A 19,740-nucleotide genomic window follows, 5' to 3' on the forward strand; every position below is an offset into this window, starting at 1 on the left:
TCGCTGAGTGAAGAACCTACCCCTAACATCAGTCCTATATCTACCCCCCCTTAATTTAAAGCTATGCCCCCTTGTAATAGCTGACTCCATACGTGGAAAAAGGTTCTCACTGTCAACCCTATTAACCCCCTAATCATCTTGTACACCTCTATCAAATCACCCCTAAACCTTCTTTTCTCCAATGAAAACAACCCCAAGTGCCTCAGCCTTTCCTCATAGGATTTTCCTACCATACCAGGCAACATCCTGGTAAACTTCCTCTGCACCCGTTCCAGTGCCTCCACATCCTTCCTATAGTATGGCGACCAAAACTGCACACAATATTCCAGATGCGGCCGCACCAGAGTCTTATACAACTGCAGCATGACCTCAGGACTCCGGAACTCAATTCCTCTACCAATAAAAGCCAGTACGCCATATGCCTTCTTCACTGCACTATTTACCTGGGTGGCAACTTTCAGAGATCTGTGTACATGGACACCAAGATCCCTCTGCTCTTCCACACTACCAAGTAGTCTACCATTAGCACAGTAATCCATCTTTTTATTACTCTTACCAAAGTGAATCACTTCACACTTAGCTACATTGAACTCCATTTGCCACCTTTCTGCCCAGCTCTGCAGCTTCTCTATATCCCGCTGTAACCTGCCATATCCTTCCTCACTGTCTACAACTCCTCCGACTTTCGTATCATCCGCAAACTTGCTCACCCAACCTTCTAACCCTTCCTCCAGGTCATTTATAAAAATGACAAACAGCAATGGTCCCAAAACAGATCCTTGCGGAACACCGCTAGTGACGGCACTCCAAGATGAACCTTTGCCATCAACTACTACCCTCTGTCTTCTTCCAGAGAGCCAATTCCTAATCCAAACCTCCAACTCACCCTCAATGCCATATCTCTGTATTTTCTGCAGTAGCCTACCATGGGGGACCTTATCAAACGCCTTACTAAAATCCATATATACCACATCTACCGCTTTCCCCTCATCTACCTCCTTAGTCACCTTCTCAAAGAATTCAATAAGGTTTGTGAGGCACGACCTGCCCTTCACAAAACCATGCTGACTATCCTTGATCACATCATTCTTATCCAGATGTGCATAAATCCTATCCCTTACAATTCTCTCTAAGACTTTGCCCACAACAGAAGTGAGACTCACTGGCCTATAGTTACTAGGATTATCCCTACTCCCCTTCTTGAACAAGGGAACCACGTTTGCTAGCCTCCAGTCCTCTGGCACTACTCCTGTCGACAAAGAGGACACAAAAATCAAGGCCAATGGCTCTGCAATCTCCTCCCTTGCTTCCCAGAGAATCCTGGGATAAATGCCATCAGGCCCAGGGGACTTATCTATTTTCACCCTTGCCAGAATTTCCAACACCTCTTCTCTACATATCTCAAAGCCATCCATTCTACTTATTCGTGCCTCAGTATTCATATCGACAACAATGTCCTGTTCCTGAGTGAATACTGACGAAAAGTATTCATTCAGCGCCTCCCCAATCTCTTCAGCCTCCACACGCAACTTCCCATTACTATCCTTGATTGGACCTATTCCTTCCCTAGTCATTCTTTTATTCCTAACATACCTATAGAAAGCCTTAGGGTTTTCCCTAATCCTACCAACTAAGCACCTTTCATGTCCCCTCCTTGCTGCTCTTAGCTCTCTCTTCAGGTCCTTCCGGGCTACCTTATAACTCTCAATTGCCCCTATTGAACCTTCACGCCTCATCTTTACAAAGGCCGCCCTCTTCCATTTAACAAGGGATTCCAACTCCTTATTAAACCACGGCTCCCTCACACGACCCTTTCCTCCCTGCCTGATAGGTACGTACTTATCAACGACACTCAATAGTTGCTCCTTGAACAAGTTCCACATATCAATTACGCTCTTGCCTTGGAATCTACTTTTCCAATCCACACATCCTAAGTCATGCCTCAACGCATCATAATTTCCCTGCCCCCAGCTATAACTCTTGCCCTGTAGTACACACTTATCCCTCTCCATCACTAGAGTAAAAATCACCGAATTGTGGTCACTGTCCCCAAAGTGCTCACCTACCCCTAGTTCTAATACCTGGCCTGGTTCGTTACCCAGAACCAAATCCAGTATGGCCTCACCTCTTGTTGGCTTATCTACATATTGTGTCAGTTTAATTGATGAGTTTAATTTTATGATATGAAAGGAAAACGATTGGCTGAGAACATTGGAAAACTGCCTATACGAAATGGAATATAGTTTCATTGTCCAACAGAACAGCAAGACTGAGCTTAAATTTAACATCTCATCAGAAGGAAATGATTGCCTGACTAAAGAAAATGGTATTCATTTCTCCCAGTAGGAATCCTCACAATGTAAAGGTTGCGATTCCAGTATTAGCACTGTCATGGGTAAAGGGCAGCTCATCACTAATTATAATTGTCGATAAAAAGGTCACATTCCATTGCAGAAAGCAGTGATTTTATTTTTGTGTCCAACTATGAAAACAACTAATACAAGTTATGACAGGTTTATAAAGGTTAAGGTGATGACATTATGATTTTTGCTTCTAGCAATGATGCTATACTCTAAAGGTTTGAGCCATAACTTCCTGTCTTGGCAGGAAATATTTTCTGAACTGTAAAATGTTTTGAATGCTGTGATTTGATCTCCATGTTGTATCCATACTTTTTTTTAGAAAAGGAACTATTTCCCATTTTTTTAAAATTGAAAACTGTCAAATGCTATAGCCTGTCAATTACTCTTTAAATGTTACTTTGTGATTGCTATCAATTACTCTTAATTGAATGGAGGTGTTAACCCATTGCTTTACAAGGAGAAACTATAGGTTAAATTTTCACTCCTGTGCTCGGAGGGTGGAGTTGCATTTCTTGACTCTGCAAACCCAAACCAGCAGGAAGTGACCCAGAAGTTGAGATTTTTATTTTGGGATGGAACAGTCTTTCAGACTCGAACCAGACAATTCCAGACAATTACACCGGTGCTGTACGTAACATTTTAAAATGTTAATACATTTCACTCCCCCTGCCCCATACATAACATTGCATAAGCTCTATGCCCCTCATTAACTCAGCATACCCTCCCTCTAACCTATGCCCCTTACTGAACTCCATGACACATTATAATGCCTCACAAACCTCTCCCAAACTAGTGCTTACGTATGCACCCCAACCCCTACCCTCTGCCCTTACCTCTATGATATTAATTCACACAATCTGAGCCATGAGCAAACTTTGGAATCCATACTAAAATTAAATGAAATAAAGCTCTAAGTATCTATTGCACTATTCAGTATGTATTAAAAAAAAGACTACATTTAACTTACTTCCACTTCTTAATTTCATTCAAAGTGTAAAACACTTTATAACAAGAAGCAATAAAATGTGAAATTCCACTTCTAAGAGTTTATTAGCACTTGGAGTTGTCAATCAAACTGAAATAGCAGGCACCTTACAGTTAGAATGTTAATTGGGAAATCAGTCATGTAGCTCTAATCCAGAAAAGCTTCCAGTTTATGTCAACTTACAACGTGAACTAGCAAGAATTTTTTCTTTAAACACTCCAAGACTTTATTTTTAAAAAACACAAGAGCTTAAAATGTTTTGAGATTTTTGATAGTTTTTTTAATGACTGGTCTTCTTGAGAATCACTGTTCCAAATTAGTTTATATATATTTTCATGCTCGCTTTTAACAATTCCATTGGGCACTTGGTCTCCCTCAAAATTATCCCACGAACAAATCAACAGTGGTACCTGATCTCTCCAAAAAAGGTACCCTGAATATCTAAGCAAAATCAAAAAGTTTACAAGTGCTTCTATCAAGTGTAATCTATGTATTTTGTGTCTTGTACATACAGAGTACCAACAGTAGAGACATCTGCTGATTTGTACAGCTGCCTCAGCAAAATGTGCATTTGCAAAGCAGGTCTTCCCTCTATTTCCATCACTACCAAAAATGCTAGATGCCTGATTCATGAGTGGGGCTTCCAATTTTTTGGCCACATCAGTATTTTCAACCCAATGGACAGCGTCTCCATCATGAAAAAGTTTAGGCCTATGTATTTCCAATGTTTGCAATGTAGCCAAAGACAAACTTCAATGCCCATGCATAATATCCAAACAATTCTTTGGAGGAAAAAGCTACTGTAGATTATTGACCTATCACTACCACAAAACATGTATAAGATGTCAATAAGATGGCATAATTGCATTACTGTGTGTAAGAAAATTAACTTGGTCACAAACCATAAGATGCAACAGCAAAAAATTAAAAGTTCAAACTCTGCTCAGATTAACACAACACAATGAACTGCAGTGATTATGGACCTTCAGAATTCCACAATTCAATAACTCACTGTCAGTTTGTAAATTCTGGCTTTTACTCTTAATGGACAAGTAACACGCAAGTGCATTTAGAAAACTAAATTGTCATGGGAAAGTTTGGTTATTGCTTCAAAATTTCTAATCTAAAATGAAACTTGTCACCATAACTCTAAGGTTGGGAAATGATATTGCCTCACCATTTGCTGGTATGGGGCATCTTACATTGTTGCATGACTGGCAACACCTTTCCCAGAATCCTTCAGCTCAAAAATGTCTTGTACATTGTTGAGAACACATGTTGATAATGGCATGCGAAGGGTTACGGGACACTTGAGGCTTTGTTGAATAGCCAGTAATCTAGTAATTAACAAATAGACAGTGAAGGAGTGTGCATTTGATTGTGTGAATTCAATGTCAAATTGGGTTGAGAAGTGGAGAAAAGATTTTAAGAGAGCAGAAAGAGGAACACAGATAGTGAAAAAGAATAACTAAAATTTTGACATGCAAAATCTCCAGTGACAAGTTACTGCAGAAAAGAATGAAAGTTCACACTTTTTTAGTTGTTCACTTTCTCGACCAGAGAGGCTGATTTGAAGTAATTAAGTTATTTCAAAATTAAAAAGGTACTTATGACACCAATTATAAGAGTTGCATTTAAGTGACAAGTTTAATGGAAAATTAATGCATAGATGCAGAAACATTATGAAACTCTGAGGAAATTCAAGGGAAAGATGCCAATTTCATAATAGCAGAGTGATGCAAATCGTTCACTAACTTATGGCAATTCATAATTTACATGGTTTATCCTCTTCATCTTTGTCTTTAGCTGATTTATGCATTAATAATTGCATTCATCATTATTTTTCAGTAAATTTCAGTTCATTAACTTTCCTTTAATGCAGTTACTTGATTAAGAAAACAGTTTAAAATCAGAGGAGAATATTTGCATTATGAAATATATTATGGATATTCTTATTTTTTTTAATAGGTATGCACCTGTGAACAACACTTTGAAATTTAACTAATTTTCTCTGCTTGGGAGTATTCTAAAGATTTATAGTAGGTGTTTGGCATATATCTTGAAGCAACCATGCAAATAATTGCATGTTGATTCTTCAGATAGTGTTTTCAGGGCTGAAATTAAGTTGAAGCAGCTGAAACATCCTAGTACTTGTTAGGTACTGTTATGCATTCATCACTTTACTACTCCAACTTCTTAGATCACTGCAAAAATGCGAACTTCTGCATTACAACAAGGAGGCACATTAAGTCATGAGCAGGCATCCAACATACTACTTTTCTCAGAATAGTGCAGGGCGCTGCTTGAAAGGGGCGGGATAATTACTCACTGAACTGAAGATTCCTAGGAAAATGTTCTTCTATTTCAAAACATACTTGTGGGTAGAGATTACATTTATGCTGAAAGAATTCCGAGGTTTTTCATCTTTGCAGAATGATAGTCAAGCTTGCAGGTGATTTTGTCACAGAATGGTTGTGCATCCAAGAGGAGGAAATTGCAGGGCAAGGATGCCCACACAACTCTTGTGTACCTCCTTGTAGGTCAGTTACAGAACAGCAAGGATAGATGTGTCAACACCCACTCTCAGTTAGGAAAGATATATTAAATGGTAAAAAGAACAAGATGTAGGGAAGTAAGAATTCCAAAGTAGATTGTGGTGAAGTGGAAGTTGTAGTTGAAATAAAAAAGAATAAAGTTCTTTTTTAAAAAAAGCTATCAGCCATTTGAAGCATATCTAACACTATCCATCCACCCACCGCATACCCACCACTGATGAGATTAAAACAAGGACTTAACATCTTAAAAATATGCATCATGTGATATACAGTACTGATCCAATATAGATAAGGAAACTGAAATATGAATGTTGATCTTGGCTTATGGAAAGGCCCAACAGTTGTTTTTATATATCAAGCTGTGTGTGTGTTCAGTTATTTGTACCCTGACATAAAGTCAAGTTTACACACTGAAAATTTCAAGTCAAAGTACTGTACAATTGATTTGTGATGCATTCTCTTATTTTGCAACTTAACCTCAAGAATTAAGGCTTTTCACTCCCATCATTCTCAATTAATAAGTCAGGCCACATGTGGATGTGGAATAGCCTTTGGAAAAATAAAACCGTTCATCAGCTTTTTAAAAAATTATTGATTAGAGGCAAAAACATAATCCTGATTACTAGCTATTTCTACACAGAGATAACATTGGTTTCAGTCTTACCTTAATAACAGAAGCTCCTGCTCGGGAAAGGGGACTGTGCATTTGGGCTGCCACTGCCATGTTAGCTATGGTGCTGAGGTGACTCATCTGGCTCATTGCCATGGTAACCGATGCAGGAGGTAGGCTGACAGGGATGAGGGGGTGGGGCATCATCATGAATGGCAACTCTAGTCCTTTCATATAGGGAGAAAAAGAAGATTATATGTATTAATGTCTTTATTTTCTGCTCGAATGTGATCTGTATTCATTTCCTTTTTTTTGTTAAAGTGAACCATCATTATCACTCTGATTAACATTTTGTGGTTATTGTGACAAGTATATGTAAGAACCCTCGAGTATCTGACAGCAATGTTAGTACAGATTTTAATGTTCCACAATTGTAGTATTGTACCTGTGGGCACTTCTTTTGTTTGGTTAACTTCGAACCAGCATCTCAGTAATAAAGGACTCGATGATATCTTAATACCTAACTAACCCTTTAGCAGGTATTGAACTCACCCACGAGGCCTATATTAATTTTTTTTTTGCCATAGCTTTAATATTACTTATCTGATCTCTAATGAATAACCATTTTCTGTAAAGAGTTCACCAGAGAACCTAAGAGTAAATGCATCAGATCAGGCAAAACTTTGCTAATATTATAATTGAAGGTGTAAAGAAATGTCAGCAAGAGAATTTCATATAAATAACAATTATGACTGAATGGGTAACAACCTGTCCTGTACCAAGGCTGATATGAGCAATAACAATTTTAGAGAGGTGGTGGCATAGTAATAATGCCACTAAAAATATCAAACACCAAATTAATATTCTCAGAGCATGGTTTCAAATCTCATAATGGTAGACGGGGAAATTTGAAATCAATAAAAATTTGCGATTAAAAATTTGATCTAATGGAAAGGTAGCTTGTCAGAGTCCCAGAGTCCCAGAGGACCAGAGGACCAAAGGGCTGTTCTCTCATTAGAAACGTATGACTGGTGGTAGGTTTAACCTAAGAGTCACCATGTTTCAGATGAGAAGCAAGATTGAGAAGGCAGGACTTTCATAGGAACCTCAGCAGGAGTGTGAATCAGCCTAATGGTGACCACATAATCATTGTTGATTGTCATAAAATCTCATCCGGCTCACTAATGTCGTCTTAAGAAGGAGAACTGCCACCCTGCCACCCTCTTCCCCCACCCCCGCCCCCTTACCCAGTGTGGGCTACATGTAACTCCAGTCCCACAGTAATGTGGCTGACTCTTAACTGCTGTATATAGTCAATAAATGCTTCGGCCATCCACATTCTACGAATGATTTTTGTTTTAAAAAGTAATGAAATTTTGGGATCTCCTCCTTAGTACACATGCTTCTCTTTTAATTCTTTAGCATAGTGCTGAGTTTAACTTGTACTTCATACAATATACATTTAACATTGTAATGGCTACATTGTTTAAGAAAACATTAAATTGTGGTCATTTAGAGAAATATGTTTGTGAGTATCTTTACCCCATTCTCAACACAATGTTTATTGATAAATGTATTCTATGAAAGCTGTTAATTACTCTATGATGGCCATCTTTCTGATTTTTCTGGTGCACATTTTTGAACATTTATAAAGAGAATAAATATGGTTTCTTTCATATTTAAAAGACAACCAATGGCAGGTTATATTTAATTCGTACAACACTAAAAATATAGAACTACATCTGATGGATAACGCATGCCATTAACAATGCTACTAAATAGGCTATTTCTAATGTGGGGCAGACAGTAACATGTACACTGAATTTTGAAAAATAACCCAAAGTAGATAAGGGAACAGTTGGTGTAAGTTTCATTCATTCACAGTTGGACGTAGAATCAGACCTTCTTCACTATTGGGGGATTATCTAATGCATGTGAAAAGTTGAGGAAATAATGGCCCTGAAGCTAGATATAAAAGGTTGAACTTGCCTTTGGAATCTATCATGACTGGGTTCTTTTCACATTAACCAGCAGTCACTGGTGATCAGAGGAAGCAGGCAATTCATCTAGTAAAGGCAACTTTGGAGCCACCACAGAACTAGTTAGTTACTTTAACATCAGAGGTAACTATCAGCAAACAGAAGTTCAATTACTTCCTCCTAGAAAATTGTGCCAAGACAACTAACAGGAACATAATCAGAAAATGCCATAATTTTCATTATTTAATAACTTTTTAAAATATTTTGCATTGCAACTAAATACTCTAGCACCAGATTTGCAGATGGTGTTCTAATCAAGGGGTATTGTTGATTTAATCCATTATCACATCTAATCATAAGTCTATTTATTACTGTATTCCAGTAGAACAAATCTTCAAAGCAAATTACAAAATTTTGAATGGTCACATGAGAGTTGACTTCCACAAGTTCCTTCGGCAAATTTGAGCATATCTTTTTTGTGTACACAGCATCATAAGTGTTGTGCATTTTGATAAAAGTTCGTTCTTCTTTTACTTGAAACTGTATATCAAGGAGAATCAGCTTCTGTTGCTATCGAATAAACCAAGTATGTCACTCATGATGGCAAAGTTGAAATGAGAGTGATAGTAGGACATGATTTGGCAGCAGTGCTAATTTTTATTCAAAAAGATATCAGTATTTAACATAGGTCCTTTAGATAGAATAACATCTTGGTTTGTAAAAATTTATGTTGTCTTGCTGGCTTCCAACAGCTGGAACATCAATGTGCAGAAACCTATAAGATTAAAATGGTCAATTTTTTAATGGATAAGTAGCCTGTACATTTTAAATAGCCTCCCAGCATGTTTCCACCTCTAGATTGGAATTCAAAGCTAGCATGTTTTTTTTTTATTTGTTATTGGTTGAGATCTTAATTTTTGTATCACATATATAAAATAGAATTATGTACAGGTTTTCTTTTATATACAGTATGTGTCTATGAATACAGGCACAATCTCCTTTTTCCCCTAAGTGTAGGAGTGTATTAAGTGGTGAATAACATGGCACCACTCCCAGTGAAATAGCTCATTGGATCTCGTAACAATCACCTTATTACAGCTGTTGGGCATGTGAGGCAAGTACCTCGCCTTATCACAGGTCTCGACATTAGCAACCTGGGTCTGCTAACAAACCTAGAAACTTCTAGTTTCTATTTGAAGTTACTAGCCTACTCCTTGGGATCCAGTGTTGGAAAGGTATTTATCTTCTTTCTTCTCACAATGTGGGAGACTGGAGTGTTTGTTCTCAGAGGCTGACCACTGACCATCCCCACCCCAAAGCCTTGGTTTCCTACTGTCTGCAAAGTGTCAGCAGGCAAGTTGTCTTGGTTTCCCAACTGAGTCAAGAAATATACAACTGACCTTCTCACCCAGCACCAAGGTGGTGAGAAGGGCCAAAGCTTCTCTCCAGAGCAAACTCACCCAATTATCTGCTTTTCTCACCGCCATGGAGGGGAAAATTGCACTGTATGCCCGTAAGTAGTGAGCATTTCTGGTAAAATACACTCCCAGCTAAATCATATTCCATGTTCAATGCCATACTTTGCGTAAGCCCAGTTATCGCTGAAACAACATAATATAAAAACAACTGATTTCTGGTGCACAAGCTTACTTATTGAAAATGTCAAGACTTTATAGGTTGGTTACAGCCTATATAAAAATAGAAATTTTTAAAAAGAATTTTGACTCCATTTTCAAATAATTGAAACTTAAATAGAGACTATCTTCCTTTGATATCAAAATGGAGGCCTGGATTGCAAAGTTCAGAAATCCCTAAAGCATCACTGCACAGAATGGAGCGTCCACTCCATGGCTCTGTTCCTGGTGACAAGGACATGGTTATTCAGTTAGTGGAAGCAGGCAGCCCACTAATGTACTCTCATAACTGAGACTCCCAAGCAATTGAAATTTCTCAACGGCATCCTGCTACTCCTGGAGAGGGAGCCACAGGCCATATCAATCGTCCTTCTCTCATTCTGATCCAAAGCTGGTAGATTTCCTCCCACAGTCCAAAAATGTGCAGATTAGGTGAATTGGCCAAGCTAAATTGCCTGTAGTGTTAGGTGAAGGGGTAAACGTAGAGGAATGGGTCTGGCTGGGTTGCACTTCGGTGAGTCGGTGTGGACTTGTTGGGCCGAACGGCCTGTTTCCACACTGCAAGTAATCTAATCTAATCAAGAATCGAAAGATGATCTCACAGAGGTCCACTACACTTCAGTTCTTGTTTCAAGGTCTACACATAGTCCAGAACCACACCTACAATTCCCACAGACATCCCTCGGCATTCATTTAAATGGCACAAGCTTTTTTTGCAGGGTTGTTATAGCAATTGAGGTCAACATTTAGTCAGAGAAGTAAATAGCTCAAAGGAAATCTCAGGATATGGGTACTCATGACCCAGTTGAAAATATTATCTAGTGGGGTTCTTTGTGTAAACTAAAATCTCAAGTGTTATTAGACAGCAGATAGAGAGAACTTGCACTGCATTATTCATCAATGAAAAACAGCCTCAAGGTTGAACAAGGCACAAATCTAGTAGATCCAGATTCCATCTCAAATTCTGCTGGCTCCCATTCTGACCACCCCAGAACCCCATGCTAAGGAAGGAAATTCTGTATATGGGACAAGACCAGGCGAGTACAGCTGGAATTTGATCAGGAGTTGGAGGGGAGGACTTGTTCAGGTGTCAATTCAGCTGCATGAACTGGTCTTAACAGGTGTACGTAAAGCAGATGACATGTGAACACTTAGTCAGACTTCAATGCAACTGTCTCAACCATTTAATTATGGATGATTGTCAGCTCTGTCATCTTGGCGTTCAGTTCTGGCAGTAAATACGAGCTCATCCATGAATAACATTGCAATTGGAAGGTCACTGAGATAAATGTTGAGGGAAAAGCTTGAAATATAATGCAATCATTGCCAAATCAGTAGCTGTTGAAGTCAAGGCTAACATGTTAAGATATATAACTTTGCATAGCTCCATTCTTCTTAACTATTCAATTTGTTCTGTGCAGGTGCATTTTTTTTGCAAGCCTGCATTAATCTCTTGTGGAATTCATGGGTAGAACCTTTGTCCTCTCTTTACATAGTTAAATTTATTTCAGTCCATTCCCTGCTTAACCATATTCCAACAAAAGCATGGTGGAAGTAACTATTGAAGCAATGCAAACCGACTTCCTGTATATCTTTGTTTGGTGCTTAATTGATAATAGTCAGTAGTATTTAAATAACTTGCCTATAATTTATGACTACATTCTCAAATACCAGAAGCAGGCAAATTCAACCCCCTTTCCCACATCAGTACCACTACACATACAGATGTCACACATGGATATTTGGCACATATAAATCACAATGTTAAATTGCACTTGTATGCAAGTCATTTCCCTATAATTAGAGTGTTTACAAATAGGCATCAAATAGTGGTTTAATGTACCAGATTGTACTGATGATGTGATGAGTTGTTTGGAGTTCCCAAGGAGACCCATGGGTGTTAAACTAATTGCTGCTAAGAATGAGGATCCCTGTGTTCATGACTGGCTATAAATCCTCCCATCCCTGCAGGCCAGGGAATTCCTTGTGAGTTTGATATTGTTATTCTTGCTCAAGGGTTAGATACAAAGAGTATTTTATGATTGACAGTCATGCTTAACATATGACGTGAACAGAGCACCATAATGTCACTCTAATATTATGGATATGTCCTTAATATATAATCAATTTAGACATTCTGCTGTAAGGTGCAGGAAAATTATAAACTGTGTTATTTCGGTTTCTGTTCCAATTTTTGTCCCAATCTTTCCACTCCTGAAAGGTTTGGGGATATGGTTTGTGAAATGTGTTACCATACTATCTGATGGCTTTCTGAAATTTAAAGTTTATTTTTTGCAACCTTTAACCCATTATCAGTTATTTTCTACAGAGATAAATTATTTTGGCATCGTTCCAAAGCTACTATTCACACAAATATAGCACATGCACACACATACATCATTAGACCTTAGTGGTCTAAGCAGGTGAGTGTCTGCAAGATTGTATAATCAGACAGTATGGCATAGCTGACTATGTGTTTTGACCTTGTGGTAGTAGGTAACTTACTTTTTCCTTACCCCATGAAGATGAACTTTTACCTCAAGAAGGTGAACAATTGGATCAAAATTAAACACCATCTGAGAAAACTTGACACCTCACTGAGCAACTGAATTCATGAATACCAGTTAAAATTAGGTAGACATGAAACAGTACATAAGATGATACATTACATGGAACTATGCTTTGTTAGATTAGCTGTGGCTATCATATCATCCACTAGTGGTGTTACATTTTAACAGTAATGACTTTAATACTTGCTGTTCAAATTGGCAACATGAGATCTATAACAAATATACTTCAAATTAGTTTAATCATGCGCCTGAATTTTCAGTTAGCTTTTGTTCAATTTATTTGCAACATGAGAATTCAGGTCTCAAATGATTATTTAACTTGTTAAAGTGATAGTTCATTGTTTGACAAAATTACACTTTGGATTAGATTTTACAGTGATTTTATTGGTGCTTGCCTATCAAAATGTTTCAAGATCTGTCATAGAATTAAAAAAAGGTACTTGGGAAGCTGGTTCTATGTGTAAATCTGGTTCTATGTGTAAAAGCCATGCTTTTTTTGAAGCTAAGATGAGCACATGAGTCTACTCTAGTAATGTGTTCCCGGTAATCTATTAGTGTTCATGTAACACCACCAATACACGATCTGTCTATTACTTTAGACTAAATTCAGTAATATCATCTTCATTATGCTTGCGTTTTTCCTTTTAAGACACATTTTCAACAACTATTGTTGTTAGCTTTATTCAATGGCCTGTGAAATGCAAGTTTTCTGATTTAACTCAAGTCATTTAACAGGATACTATCATTATTTGACACAGGCCACTATCTTGGAGCCAGTGTATTGGTACTGTGCTGTAAGGGTAGCAATATGCTCTGCACTTCAATAACAACCATTCTCTCCATATAGACTATCGCTGATGGAGAGTGGTTTTTATTAGCTTCCTGAAAGGTTAAGCAACATTAAAGAAGTGGGTCATAAACTGAGTTTCTTTGGGGTCTCATCCTAATCATATTTAGTGTCAATTTTATACATTCTCCAATTAATTTAGAATGAGAAAATATTTACAGTTAAAAAAACCAGCAATGGTAAATAATAGAAAATATCCAAAAGAACCCTGGTGATCTCAATGAAATATTTTAAATGACATTATTACATACCAAATATTGGATATAGTACATATCAATATCTAGTTTAATATTCAGAATTCTTCCTATTTTTCAAATCTTTATAATAGTCTAGATTTATAAATATACAGAATAAAAGAAATGTGCCCTACAAAGCAATACAATTTGTAAGATGCATCAATCCAAATTTGATTTTTTTTGCAACCTTTGGCTTCCAATTATTTAAGTATTGTTAGAATAATATATCCATTCAATTGTTTAAACTGAATGTACTGGTGATGCTCAGTGGAGTAGTCATGTTGGAAATTAATATTTTTATTGCATACTGGTGTGTCATATTTAAAATGAGAACACATTAAATTGGTAATAGAGAAATCTTAAAATCAATGTGCATGAGATTGCTCATTATGCAGATAGAGATCTGTGGGTAAACAAGCAGGTGGTGTTTTTCATTACAGATTTGAAGACTGATTATTTTTGATGATAATATGAATTAAATTTCTCCTCTGTAGAGTTCTGACTATTACATAAGGGAACATTCTTAATAGATAGAGAATGCCTACAGCAACACTAATGGCTTTGGTAAATACCTGAGGCAAATGTGCTGTCACCTTGACATCCATAATTCACTGGATGCTTGCAGAGAGATATTTGTAGTGGTGTTTTAATTATAACCTTCTGACCTTAAAGAAACAATGGGATGTCTTTCATTGTAAGTTAACACTTGGCCTAAATTTGAAACTAAATCAAATTTATGACAGATTGGGACTATAGTGTAATCATTAATTGTATTGATGTTTCCCTTGAGCTTTCACTCTCAAGTATACATAAAGTTTAACTGAAGTTGAATAAGTTAAATGAGGAGAGAAATTCTTCATAACAGGTAAATTTAGTGGTAATGTCTGTTATTTTTCAAACAAAGCATGATTACTACTTGAAAAAGGACTTCGAGGTAGAACAAAGGAAGCAAAATCCCTGGAGTAGAAAACTATTCAATGTTTCAATACTGGAACTGTCAGACTTTCTGGATGGAAATAATCCATGTTGGTCGGATTAGTCTCCTGCCCAAACCTGCCTTGTCACCTTTTGTGGTGTTAAAGTCCTGAAATTTTGCTAGTTGGACCTACTCTGATTCAATAAAACCAACATTGAGTTCTCTATCCTGGGAAACAACTAATATAAAACAATCTGATTTAAAATTATGTTCCTCAGAGTCCGTTTTTTTTAGTATACTGGACTTTGTTCCTTGGATAAGGCCAAAGATTACGTATTATAAAAGAAAAGAATCTTGATTTAAAACCTAAATATTGAGTTCAAAGCTTCTAAGTCAGTCTAGATACTCAAGGTGCTTGCCAATATTATGGCCAGCAACAAGATCAATAAAAAATCTTTCATGTTGAGAGATACTTACTTTCTTTCAAATTGAAATAAAAATAAAATGTGACATACACCATGACAAAAGAACAGTTCAGTCATTCTTTAAAAGTACTGAATAACAACACACTGATCCATTTACTTTGTGGAGTGTCTATACAACAAATTGCTATGAAATGCACTTCACTGTGCACTGTCATGAAAGTTTGATCAAACTCTAGTTTTAGAGCCTAAAGTGGTTTATAAGTGCACTAAACCAAGTGGCATGAGATCACCTCTCTGAGACTCATTCTCACAGTCTCAGTTTGCACTAACAGCAAAATAGCTTCATGCTTCATTTGTGTCTTTTCCTAGGTAAAGAAAATTGGAAGCAAAACATTTCACCACAGTTGATCCTGTCCTCAGAAACATCTTATGAAATACACTGAACTCATGCAGCAGGCCAATTTGTTTTACTTATGGGTAAGTACTTATGGAGTCATAGAGATGTACAGCATGGAAACAAACCCTTCGGTCCAACTCGTCCATGCCGACCAAATACCCCAACCTAATCTAGTCCCACTACTTGTCAAAGAGTTTTGCAGTATGAAAAAGTCAAACTAGTAATGGGTTTTAATAACTAACCTATATGTTGACTAGCTTGCTTTTACCAACATTGCAATGTTTGTGGATTAGAATATCAGGCTTAGCAGCACACAACTCATTTAAGAAAACATTATAAAATTCACAAAGCAAGTTTGTTGAAAAATCAAAGATAGCTCTACAAAATAAATGAGGAACCTGCTTTTGTAATTCAGCATCTACTAATTAAAACATCATTCTCAGGCCCCCGTGGATTCCCTAAATCCTCTGGATAACCCATAGCAGATTCACTAACATGTCAACATGCTTTCAACAGCTAGGGTTTAGGGATGCTTCTATCCATAACTACATTTGAAATAATCTCTCAAACAGGTTTTCTTTTTCAAAAGGTTAGGGCATGTAGAACAGTTGACTGTTTTCAGCCTGGGATTCTCACCTACAGGTTTAGTTTCCCGCAGTTGTATTTGATGCTTAACAGCTAGATACTGGACTGACAATCAACTAGTTCGGACTTGGTCCGAATTACCAATGTAATCGGTGCCTGGTGGATCAACATCAAGGGTTCAGAATCCATTGACAACAGTCTTGTTATCCCTACAGATTTATGATTCGTTACTTCCCATTTCCAACTAAACTGGAGCTCAAAGTTGTGCCAGCTGGATAATTAAGGAGGAGTTGGGATTGGTGGGACTTTGTGATGTCTGTGCTTTGCACACTGCACACTGTGAGAAATGTACAAGGGTTTAAAATACAAAGGAGTAGAGTATTTCCCATTAGACATTAGAAATCAGGTGTGACTTAAGACAGTTCAGATTCAGAACATGAGATGTTGATCCTGCAGCATACACTGAGCACATTTGTATACTGTTTGACTCCATGACTCTATGCTGGCACCAGCACAATTGCAATGAGATTAATCCAGAATGGGAAATGTTAAAAGAAATTTTACAGGAATTCCACAATAGTGCTTAATCCCATTCTTAACTCCATTGCATTCCAGAGGATGGAGAGCTTTGCTCATTCTAAACAAAACAAAGAATTATTTGGAAATAACAGGCTTACATTTTTGTCTCCATGTGGTGGAGGGGGATGGGAGAAGAGTAGAAGATGTGCTCATTGTTACATGGAGTATTTTGTGCTCCAATGTCATAACTGAACCTTCCCAAACCAGGTACAACACTAGGCAGATTGAGTTCAGTTCAATAATGTGTCTCAACTCAGGCAGGATAATAGCAAGACAGACAGGTAGGTAGAGCATTGGGGATGTCTAATTGCTCATTGTCCTGGCCTGATTCCTATCCTACCAAGATAGCAGGGTCTGCTGCTGGTTCCTTGCTTCCCGTCCCACCACACCACCCCCCTCACAACCCCAAACAAGGAGTGGGGAGCTTGCCCTTTTGCTGAAATATCTCCATCTACTCCACTGTACTACCCTCCAGCACTACCTGGTGAAGATGCTAGAGACCCAACATTACTATCGAATGCATGAGAGAAAGCCTAGAAAAGGCTTCTCATCCCTTTGTTTCAGCTCTAATGACTCACTGATTTGGGTCTCATCTAAAACGAGGTGCAACAAGAAAGCTAATCCACCTGAACCTTATGACATCTGTAGGTGGGACCAGCAGGAAATCTGGAAGATCACTTTTGGATCAGCGGACTACTCATTCCAACATCCAGGTGAAATTGTCAGGGGACGATCAGGAACAGAAGAGATCCACTCATTCTGCAGCATAAGGTAGCCTCCTGGTGGTGACTGGCTTTGTTAGTTTGTGTCAGATCAGGGCTGCTGCCAGATTCTCCCAGTGATCAGGTCTTACACTGTGGGTGAACCCCGACAGCTCATTGGAAGGGGTCCAGGAACCCTTACCCCTTCACCCTGGAGCCACACCTCGGTCACAGAGCGGGAGCTGCAGCCTCAGGCCACCTGCAGAGCCACCTCCATGGTCTCTTTGCAGTACAGCTGCAAATCATTTTAGTTATTTTGTCTATTCTTCACCTTCAGGCACCCTTGATGTCCTGTTGCCTTGGTGCCCATCTCTCCTGTCACGAGCACAACTCTGTTTGCCCTCATTGTGCCAGCTGGGTCAACTCTCACTCCCCAGGTGGCCTCTAAACTCAGCCAGCTCCAGAGAGATTGCTTGGACAGGGGAACAGGTATCGACAGCAGGGTTGGAGTTCATATTTGGTCCTGGCTGTGATGGTTTAAATCAATTGTCTTTGGTCATGCCTCTTTAACTGAAAACAGGAACAGGTGACCACTCAGTCCCTTGAGATTGCTGTACCATTCTACATGATCATCCAAGCCAGTATCCTGTTCCTGCTTTCACTCTCTGCACCACCGCCTCCCCTCCACCCCCCAAATCCTCTGATCTCTTTAGCCCCAAAAACTATACTTTTTTCCTTATTGAAATCATTCCATGTTTTGGCCTCAACCTCCTTCTGTAGGAGAAGCTCATCACTCTCTGGGTGAAGAAATTTCTCCTCCTCTCAGTTCAAAATGGCCTATCTCTTATCCTTGGATTGTGACACTGGTTTCTAGACTTCCCAGCTATTGGGAATATCCTTCCTGAATTTCTAGTCTTGTTAGATTTGTATAGGTTGCTTTGAAATCCCTCCATGCCCCAACCCTGCCATTCTACTAAATAACAATGAATATAGTCCGAATTGATCCAGTCTCTTTTCACATGTTAGACCTGCCGTTCCACGAATCAGTATGGCAGTCTGAGAGAGATCCTTTGCCACCCACAGGGTGGACCCTGGTCCCAAGAAACTGGTTCAAGATTTTGGTGGTACCAGAAGGGTGAACAAAAGTCCTAACCTGCCAGAACATCACTGTCATGAGGCAAATCCACTCCTTATTTTAAAAGTTCTATACTACCATCTAATGCTCTTGTAAATTGTGTTGAGTCTGAACCTTTTTATTTGAATTCAAACCTTCTTCCCAAAGAAGCTATTTTTATCTCATCGTTTGGACGCAAAGTGGAACTTTACTGATCTGTATGCCTTTTACCACTCCCAAGTGATATAGGTGCTCTCTGAACCATTGGTATGTTATGGCTGCTGTACAGTGAAAAAGAGATTATCAAATCACAGTAATGCCACTTAAAGTCACGGGTGTTTAATGCAAGTTGAAAGCTAGTATATCTAGAATGAGCTTAACTGTGGCTCAATTGTTGCGTCACAATCTATCTACGAATAGTAATAATTAATGTTCCAGTCTGCTTTGTGCTGATATAAGGGATTCAAGCTGATGAAAGCACTCAGCTGTACCTCATGTTTTAATCAACTCTCTGACAGCCCTTCCTGCATAAAGCACACTAGAGTGGTCATTATAACCATATTTAACCATCGGTCAAGTGTGTGAAGATATTATGATAATACTCAACATTTAAAAGATTAATATCAAGAAATGAATATTTAAATCCATACCTATGTTCCCAAACATTTAATCTTGTGAATCTAATCGTAAGGTGTCCTACAATTTTTGCTGAAGGGCAGTTTAACTTAGTAAAGAGTATTGATGGTACTCTGATATTGTACTGGATTCAAGAACAGACAGTCTTAAATAGCACAATAATTTTCTTATTTTTCTGCATGATAGATATGAATTGTAAACCCAATGATAAGCTGGACAAAATAGGATAAATGGAGATCTGAGTAGATTAGCATACGGTCCGTTTATAACTGCAGATTCCTGCACGATTTCAGGGATATGTTTGCTGCTCTTTTCCATCAATCAAGTTATTGCTGCTTTCCCCCTTTGTGTTCTCTCCTCATACACATTCACGTCAGAATTCCTGAAGAAGTGTCAAATTGGACTCAATACTGACTTTCTTTCTCTCTACATAGATGTTGTCTGACATGCTGAGTTTCTCCAGCTCTTTGTTTTAATTTCAGTATTTAATGCTCCCCTCTGCCTGGGCTAGTCTGGACACAACCGGGCATTATCTGAAGTCTGCAGTTAACTGAAGGTTCAGGTCACCACTGGCATTTAGCCAGAGGTGGCTGAGGGAATGACCACAC

The 19,740-nt window shown here is 38.3% G+C and overlaps 1 protein-coding gene and 1 long non-coding RNA gene across 7 annotated transcripts in view; one reads left to right on the top strand and one right to left on the bottom strand.

Moving 5' to 3' along the window:
- The window catches only part of dacha (dachshund a), a 403,352-nt gene that overhangs the window by 93,270 nt on the left and 290,342 nt on the right, over positions 1–19,740 (bottom strand). For all 5 annotated transcript variants that reach the window (XR_011964100.1, XM_072594911.1, XM_072594912.1 and 2 more), the window contains exon 4: positions 6,568–6,740. Coding sequence is in view for 4 of the 5 variants with exons in the window: in XM_072594911.1 (XP_072451012.1) it covers positions 6,568–6,740 (173 nt within the window). In the remaining variant the exon portion in view is untranslated. The remainder of the gene's footprint in view (positions 1–6,567; positions 6,741–19,740) is intronic.
- LOC140495795 (uncharacterized) overlaps positions 1–19,740 on the top strand; it is a 62,529-nt gene that overhangs the window by 37,266 nt on the left and 5,523 nt on the right. For both annotated transcript variants that reach the window (XR_011964102.1, XR_011964101.1), the window contains exon 2: positions 15,490–15,597. This is a non-coding gene — a long non-coding RNA (uncharacterized lncRNA). The remainder of the gene's footprint in view (positions 1–15,489; positions 15,598–19,740) is intronic.

This window comes from Chiloscyllium punctatum, chromosome 25 (genome assembly GCF_047496795.1).
Source record: "Chiloscyllium punctatum isolate Juve2018m chromosome 25, sChiPun1.3, whole genome shotgun sequence".
In the NCBI taxonomy this organism is placed as follows: domain Eukaryota; kingdom Metazoa; phylum Chordata; class Chondrichthyes; order Orectolobiformes; family Hemiscylliidae; genus Chiloscyllium; species Chiloscyllium punctatum.